The sequence below is a fragment of the Salmo trutta genome, chromosome 15 (assembly GCF_901001165.1).
Source record: "Salmo trutta chromosome 15, fSalTru1.1, whole genome shotgun sequence".
Taxonomy (NCBI): domain Eukaryota; kingdom Metazoa; phylum Chordata; class Actinopteri; order Salmoniformes; family Salmonidae; genus Salmo; species Salmo trutta.
The window spans coordinates 48,619,450-48,628,583 of NC_042971.1; the positions used below are offsets into that span (position 1 = coordinate 48,619,450).

The following is a 9,134-nucleotide window of genomic DNA, read 5'->3' on the forward strand; positions in this document are numbered from 1 at the left end:
AATTGAAAGGCAACAGGAAAACTCAAACAAGGCAACAGAGAAGGCATGAGGTATGATGGCACAGGCAAACAATCTCTCTTGATCTGGAGCAGGGGGGTTGGAGGAGAGGAGGAGGGCCTATGGGGGAGAGGTGTTATTCATCAGCTACATTGGTTTAGTGCTTCAGCAGCACTAGTGAATGGATGTGGGGAGAGGAGGAGAGGAGGAGAGGAGGAGAGGAGGAGAAGAGGAGAGGAGGAGAGGAGGAGAGGAGGAGAGGAGGAGAGGAGGAGAAGAGTAATGGAGGGGTGGATGGTTGGAGGAGGAGAGGAGGAGAGGAGGAGAGGAGGAGAGGAGGAGAGGAGGAGAAGAGTAATGGATGTTTGGAGGAGGTAGCTGAGGCAGAGGCTGATAAACAGTGGGGGAATGGCAGGGTCAATAGAACTAACCGTACTGCATCTGTCACAGCTGGGCTGGGGAATCACATCCTCCCACATTAGAGGTGGAGGAGAGAGCGGAAGAGAGGGTTGAAGGGATGGAGGTGGAGGGGTAGAGGGACGTACAAGAGGACGGGTGGCATGGTAAAAATGAACACTTACTGTGCTCTAAAGGCCTTAACATACATCGCAAACACACGAAACACACGAAACACACGAAACACACTAAACACACTAAACACACTAAACACACTAAACACAGACACATGCGTTTCCAGGAACACAGTCACACGCAGCACTACATCACCTGGTTAGGACATACATAAACAGACACAATGAACTTGTGATGGAGAGGGACAGTAAAATCAATGGTGTGATAGATGGGGCGAGTGTGTACATGTAATCAGACAGAGGAAACAGAGAGCAGGGGGAGGTTGTCGTCAGTACAGGCCTAAATGATGGGACCTCTGGACCCATCCTGGTTACAGTAGTTCTATTCATGCTGAGCGAGTTGGTTGCCACTGTAAAACCATGCTTTAGCTTCCTGAAGGAAACCAAAGATATAGACCCACTGTCTATTGAGGCTAGTCTTTAAACATGACATCACCAAGCTGTGGACCTGAGAGGGTGGTGCTCCTACTGGAAATCATTGTCTATTTTTCAGCCATTTACTCAGAGAGGCTTCCTGAATAGTAATATGGCTGTGTTCTACAGCTGTATCACCAATAACAGGCAATTGATTTTTTTCCATTGGTATCTTCATATTTAATGCATAAGAATCCTCCATTCCCAAAACTACCATAATTAGAGATATGGTAATATTGGGGTCTAGGCCTATCTATTTTAGTGGTAAATGTTGACTACTAACTACATATAATTATCTCACTCAGATCACATATCACACAAAATAAACAACTTCATTTCTTACAAGCCCTGAGGTAAATATGTAGTGATTTTGCCCTTGTGCTGCAGTCAGCCCTTTCAGCAGATCAATATGTCAACAAAATGTCATCTGTCAGAGAACGGAGTTAACAACAACCGAACCAACTAAGACAGGAGAGAGAGAGAGAGAGAGAGAGAGAGAGAGAGAGAGAGAGAAAGAGAGAAAGAGAGAAAGAGAGAGAGAGAGAGAGAGAGAGAGAGAGAAAGAGAAAGAGAGAGAAAGAGAAAGAGAGAGAGAGAGAAAGAGAGAGAGAGAAAGAGAGAGAGAGAGAGAAAGAGAGAGAGAGAGAGAGAGAGAGAGAGAGAGAGAGAGAAAGAGAGAAAGAGAGAAAGAGAGAGAGAGAGAGAGAGAGAGAGAGAGAGAGAGAGAGAGAGAGAGCACAGCAGGTCAAACTAGCTTAAAAGTGAACACCACGAAGCACGGTTAGATCTACTGTTATAACAGAGAAGTTCTGAACCCTTTTTCATCTATCCTTCCATATTTAGATCAGTTAAATGATCTACCCTTTATTTCCAGAGTAAAGGTTATAAATAAGTAACACGTCACGCAACAACATGAAATACATTTAAAGATGCCCTTTCAGTTTGGCTTTAGGTGGTTCAGTTTGAACGATACATAAAGCAATTGAGGTCAAGTAACATTGTTATTCGTCTGACTTGGAATATATAACATTTGATCGTAAAATCTGTCAGATGGATTGCATTATGCAATGTTTAAAATGAATTCAAACAACAAGAGATGAGATCAAACTGGAATGGAATCTGAGGGGTATCTATTAGTACTGATCCCAGACCAGTGTAGAGAGAGGAAGAGCAGTGGGCGAGGTGAGTTCAGATTGCACAACATCTTCCATTCCCAATCATATTTGCCACAATGGGAGCTTTTAGATAATGGGCCGTTCTCCTAAACGCTGGTGGAGGTGGTCATTAGCACAGACATAAGCGGATTCACCCTCTTAGCTTCCCTAAAATCAATCCAGGGAACGATCCTAAATCTATATGGTTATGGGTTTATATTCTCTGCAAACTGGCCTAGTCTAACGGGGAACAACTGCTTCTGCAATGGGCTTGGTCTTGGGGAGAGAGAGAGACTTGGAGAAAGAGAGAGAGGGAGAGAGAAGAAGAAGGAGAGAGGGCTTTAACGAGGGCTTCACAGCACGCCAAGATAAAAAGGCTGAAGAAAGTTTAGTTCCATTTCAAAGCTGCTCTTTGAATTATTCCTCTTGCTGTTCCTGAGCATAAAAACAGTTCAACCTCAATCTCAGTGGGACGAAGTCCTATATATATCCATCTTGTTAAATATGCACTAGCAATCAGTAAATGTACTGTTGTTATAATATTAGCGGTATTCACATGTTCTGGACATAGGGACAAGCTACATATGTCGATGAATTGTGGTGACTATGTTGGTCATATTCACGGTGTAGAGCAGCTATATCTGCATTATTTAAAAGCTTATTGGCTACTGAACAACCTATCAAATTAGTGGAATACATGTGACCATCAGCGGTACCTGACATGCAGAAACTGAGTCTGTCTTGTATCAATGTCATAGTCAGAGAACATCTGGAGTGTCTGTGTGATGTTATTAGTGCATGGTGACTGTCTGGTTTCTATTAATGTCACACTGGAAGCATGGTGGAACCAGAGTCAGTGTGTGGGCTTCTCACCCTAAAGACATTATTAAGAAGACAGTTCATTAAAAAAGCCTCACGCCTTACTTTTAATTTGACAAGAACACCCTGGCTCCTGTCTACAGCTCTCTCCCCGTTTCTTGTTCTTTATCTTTATCCCTCCCTCCCTCCCTCTCTTTTTCATGTTTACTGGCAGACCCAGAATTAGCAGATAAACACGGCTTCAGAACAGATCAAGTTCTACCCTATGAGTCTGCAGCACACAGACCAAAGCTGCTACTGTACACTACAGTATGTTTCTCTGCAGCTCTCTGAATGTATAATAAGGGAATAGCAGGCAGGATTGTTGCTTTAACTGATCCGTGTGTTTCTAGGTCTCTGAGAAAACAAAAACAATTTCAAAAACATCTCAAAGAGCATTTCTCCGTCTACGGAAAATCTCCAGCAGTCTGACCACAAACTGGGCTTGGGTTGTGTTGCTCCAAGAGTAAAGAGCAAAACAATAAAATGTATAGAATGATTGTAGAGCACTACCAGGAAATGGCAATGAATTCCAGGACATTTCTCCCCACTTTTAATACGTTTAAAATGTTTCGAGAGAGCTACAGGGAAAAGTAAAATACTGGCCTACTTGTCAACACATATAATTGGACGCTCAGGAAAAGCAGCAAGTCTGTGCTTGTGAGACTTTGTGGCCCTCAATTTTCCTCCCATTGGGCCGATCGAATCCTGTGCTTTAAATTAGGGTGGCAATCACAGTAGCTCAGCAATTATGAGCTTTCCTTTTAAGTACATTATAATCACTTATCATTATTTTAAATATAGCTCCTGAATGCCTACTCTGTGACAAGGGTAATTACTTACAGTAAAGCTGCCTGGTGGTGTGGTGGTGAGGCTGTTGTTCTACACATACTCACTATTCTAGATGATCTCTAGGGCTCAGGGCTGGCACGTGGATGGAACAAATGCACATTGTCTTTGTATAACTCTCCTCCAAAAGATCTGCCATCCTACAGCCCAGCGGAGACTGTGTGTGAGGAAAGAGGTCTTTGTGTGTGTGTGTGTGTGTGTGTGTGTGTGTGTGTGTGAGTGGTACGTGTATGTTTGTGCAGGGAAGTGGAGGTAAGTGTGAAACAACAGAGAGAAAGTGAGACAGGGGAAGTGGGTGGAGGTGAGTTATGGGAGTACAGTGAAAAACAGGATGGCTCATAACTGCACAGACGGACAGACGGATAGACAGACTGACAGACTGACTGATAGGGATTGGGTAATAATATATTGGGTTCCTACAGAGACAGAGACAGAGGCAGACAGAGGAGGTTTGAATAAAGTGGGGATGTTCATCATGTCTGTACTCACTCTGCATACACAGGCCATCGGTGCAGTTCTGGGACTGAAGCACCATGCCCTCACAGTCCTTCCCACCGTTTTTGGGCGCCGGGGCGCTGCACTCCCTCCTCCTCCAATGGGTACACTCTGTCCCACACGTGGACCATTTACTCCACTCTGTCCACAGACCATCCACTAACACACAGAGGGGAGGGAGGGGGATGGGGGTATGGAGGAGGGTGGGAATGAGAGTGTGTGAGATTGGGTGAGTGAATGTGTGACAATTAGTGGGAGAGAAAGAGATTAGGTGGGGGGGGGGAGAATGATACACATAGCTATATGTAATCTGTTTGATTGCTCTCCCCTGACCCCTAAGCATGGTGGCGGGTGGCGCGGTAACTACCTGGGCACAGGGGGTTACATGCCAGCTTCTGAATGCCTTGCCCGTCACAGATGGCGCCGCCGTTGAGAGGTGCTGGGTTGGTGCAGCTCCGCGTGCGCTTCTGGTAGCCACGGCCACAGCGACTGTTACACACCGTCCACTCTGTCCACGTTGACCAGCCACCATTCACTGTAGGAAAAAAAAACATCGTAAAACAAAATGCTTAACACTTTAGTAGATACAACGGTTGTCCTTTTTATAGCGGCACTGAGTGAATCTTGTAGAATTTGAGTATATTCCACCAGGCCCTTTTATGCTGGAATAAACACGGTGGCATTGAAAAATCTGTAGTACACTAGAGTGTGTTTCCTCTGCTGTAAATCCTAGTTATTAGTTTGCTATGTGGACAGGCTTTTTCGGGCTGCTGTATTTCCCATCTTCTGAATCCCTTCAATCTCTTCTTCTTCCTGCATTCCATCTGTGCCTCAGACTAAATCCAGAACAGAATGGCAGTGGGGTGTGTGGCTGTTAGGAGCTAGAGGCCCTCAGAGCTGAGACTGCTCACCATGAGCAAAGCCACAAGCAACAGACTCCAGAGGAGCAGAGCCAAAGCCCTGCCTTTCTTCACCGTCTCTTTCTTACCTTCTGGGGTTTCTCTCTCTCTCTTTCTCACTTTCTCTTTCCATCTATTCAACTCTCCGCCTGTCTTCCCCAACCCTTCCAAGTCTCCTTGTTGTTGTGCAGGCTGGAAAGCCATTTGGCTGCTCTGTCTTCTCTGGTAATGAAGAAACTAATCTCAGAACCGTCTCTCTCTCTCCCTCCTTCTCCCTCTCGTTCTCTCTCTCTCTCTCTCTCCCTCCTTCTCCCTCTCTTTCTCTCTCTCTCTCTGACTCTCTCTCTCTGACTCTCTCTCTCTGTCTGTCTCTCAATTACATTTCAATTTAAGGGCTTTATTGGCATGGGAAACATATGTTAACATTGCCAAAGCAAGTGAAGTAGATAATAAACAAAAGTGAAATAAAAAACAAAAACATTACACAGAATTTCCAAAATATACAGTGTTGCAGTGTTGTAATGATGTGCAAATAGTTAAAGTATGAAAGGGAAAATAAATAAACATAAATATGGGTTTTGTTCTTCACTGGTTGCCCTTCTCTTGTGGCAATAGGACATTGTGGTATTTCACCCAATAGATATGGGAGTTTATCAAAATTGGATTTGTTTTCAAATTCTTTGTGGGTCTGTTTAATCTGAGGGAAATATGTGTCTCTAATAAGATCATACATCTATCTATCTGTCTCTGTCTGTGTCTCTGTCTCTGTCTCTGTCTCTCTCTCTCTGTCTCTGTCTCTGTCTGTCTCTCTCTCTCTCTCTCTCTCTCTCTCTCTCTCTCTCTCTCTGTCTCTGTCTCTCATCACAACTGTAAGTCTGAACTCCCTTTTCTTTAGAGTTTCTGAGACTGGTGATTGTGACTGTGTGTGTGTGTGTGTGTGTGTGTGTGTGTGTGTGTGTGTGTGTGTGTGTGTGTGTGTGTGTATACATTGGAGGGGGACGGGAAAGGGGGACTGACACAACCCAGGCAGAGTAAGTTGCTTCTGGTGCATTCTTTTAAGGATGAGCCGAGACATCAAAGCTGTTTTCAGGCTCTCGCTCAGTCCTCCCAGACTGCATTAGTGAAGGGAAAAGCCTAGCAGGGACAGCGACCCCAGTCCCTGAAGACCCCAAAGTCAGCTAAAACACACACAGACACGCACACACAAACACGCACACACACACACACACACACACACACACACACACACACACACACACACACACACACACATACACACATACACACATACACACACACACACACACACACACACACACTCTGCTGCTCTACTTCACCTTCGTACTGGACTCATCTAAGCCACACATGCTGCTCTCCCCTGTCAGAACAGACAACTAAAATAGATAAATAAACAAATAAGACACTGACAATAACTTAGACCCCCCTAATCCCCCATAATCCTCCATGGCAGAGCCAGTGTGTGTGTTTTAGGGAGGATGTGCTGAACTGGGAGACACTGGAGGGATAGAGGGAGAGATGGATTTGAAACCTGACCCTCTGACATCATGAATTCCAGCAAACCTCTGCGCATTCTGGTCTGGATATCTGAGTGTGTGGTTGCATGTATGCGCATGTATGTGTGTGTGTGTGTATGTGTGTGATGTGTGTGTGTGTGTCCACTCACGCACACGTGTGCGTTTGTACATAGGGAGTTAAAGCTATACATTGCCTTATTTGTCTGTTAGCTGATGATTAGCTATACTGACAGACTGATGACTGACTTAATAACTTGAGGTTTAGATTTTTTACATGGTGGGTGGGTAGGAACGTTCCTTCTAGGGTGGAAGAAGTCTTGAGGCCTGAATGTCTGTGCTGTCATGTGTGTCTAGTCCCCTAAGGGTATACTGGGGAGCAGAGAGGTACAGTGGTTATCAGGACACAGTGGAGGGTCAGGATAAGGCAGATGGGATGACTTAGAGCGTGTTCGTAAATTCACTCTGGCTATCTACTCTGATTTCAGAGCACTCTCGTCTGAGTGTGCCAGAGCGCAGAATAACTGATGAATTTACGAACGCTCAACACCCATTGAATATGGCCGGTGTCGGTAAACATCGTCAAAAAAGCTTAACTAAATTGTTGCCAGCAGCACAGTTACAGTCACCAACGCTCTGGATAACATGAAAACAGCCTAACCAGCTCTGCTAGGGCGAGTAAAATGGTCAGAGTGAGGTGTTCTCTCATTTGGCTGGAAGTAGCTAGCTAACTTTAGCCAGTTAGCTTGGGTGCTTGACTGCCGTTGTGAGGTCAGAACGTTCGGATCAACCCTACTCCTCGGCCAGAGCGTCCAGTGTGCGCTCTAAACGCTCCGAGAGTGAAACGCTCTGAATTTACAAACGGACAATCTGACAACGCTCTGAATTTACGAACGCCCAGAGCACACTTTGAGCACTCTCTGGCACTCCAAAGTGAATTTACGAACGCACCCCTAGTTACTTGTTGAGAATCTGTTTCTGTTTGGATGTTTTTTTTCCCAACTAGCAGGTGTTGAAGGTTAACTTCTGTGTCACAATGTTGAGGTGCTGTGTTTTAGGAGAGTGTGTGTGTGTGTGTGTGTGTGTGTGTGTGTGTGTGTGTGTGTGTGTGTGTGTGTGTGTGTGTGTGTGTGTGTGTGTGTGTGTGTGTGTGTGTGTGTGTGAGTGATGTTTCAGGGGAGTGTGAAAGCACAGCAGGGGTCCTCCTTAAATACAGCTCTGACACAGAGAACAAAAGCCCCAAACTTCCTGATACACATTCATGCTGGATCAAGGTAGAGAAATGGTATAAAGATAGGCAGAGAATAAGGTATTCTTTATAGTGTACATTTATTATGTACATCTATACTAGAATTGACACATTCTACTTTGTCTAGTAGGCCTACATGATTTCAATATTTAAGTATTGATTGTATTATTGCATCAGAAGGCGTAAGATATTATGCATATTGTATTTTTATGTTAGGGTGAGAATGACCAAATATGACACGGTACTCTGATTTAGTTTGCTGTTACAGCTGCCATGTTTGGGTTTCAGTTGATTGTTACCATAGACAATGACAGTTGCCGTGGTGCTCCGTCTCTTAGCGACGATGTTCTTGGCGACACATGTGTAGTTAGCTGTGTCAGACAGTCTGGCCTGTTTGATGATCAGGTTATGGTCGATGGTGATGTAGAAGTTACGGTCATCAGCGGGGTCTATGATCTCCTCATTCTTCAGCCACTCCACCTGGAAGGGAGGGAGGGAGGGAGGGAGGGAGAGAGAGAGAGAGAGAGAGAGAGAGAGAGAGAGAGTGAGAGAGAGAGAGAGAGAGAGAGAGAGAGAGAGAGAGAGAGAGAGAGAGAAAGAAAAACAAAGAGACAGAGAGGAAAAAAGAAAGAAAGAGAAAAATAGACAGAGAGAGAGACCATTAGCAATGTTCCTCAGTGTGGAACAGTACACATCAAAACGAGTCGGTAAGAGCAGACATGAAACTGGGACAGCACGGCACTCAGACACGTTAACCTGATTTCTTCTGGAATAAATCACAGGGAAGTGTTTCCAGTGTTTAAAGACACCTTTCTTCTCGTTGTCTTCCATTCATCTCTCCAATAAAGCACAACTTCAAGATTACAGCAACACTATTTATGTCTCTGAGGCCTGAGCTTTCTATAAAAAGTCAATAGCTATCATGTTCTCCATTTATTTCCCCAGAACAGGACAAAGTAATGCTGTATTGTCAGACAGCAAGAGAGAAGGAAATTCACTGTTATTCCTGGAACTGAAAACACTTTTCTTATGAGTTTCCGTTTTTCCAAATGATCCAGATATTGAACTCCTGGTAATATCAGAGAACAGGGGCTTTT

General features: G+C 44.6%; 1 protein-coding gene across 2 annotated transcripts in view; it reads right to left on the minus strand.

The window, feature by feature from the left end:
- LOC115149218 (netrin receptor UNC5C) overlaps window positions 1-9,134 on the minus strand; it is a 102,015-nt gene that overhangs the window by 32,189 nt on the left and 60,692 nt on the right. For both annotated transcript variants that reach the window (XM_029691880.1, XM_029691879.1), the window contains exons 4-6: window positions 8,337-8,517; window positions 4,725-4,892; window positions 4,352-4,516 (exon numbers count right to left, since the gene is read on the minus strand). In XM_029691880.1, the coding sequence (XP_029547740.1) occupies window positions 4,352-4,516; window positions 4,725-4,892; window positions 8,337-8,517 (514 nt within the window). The remainder of the gene's footprint in view (window positions 1-4,351; window positions 4,517-4,724; window positions 4,893-8,336; window positions 8,518-9,134) is intronic.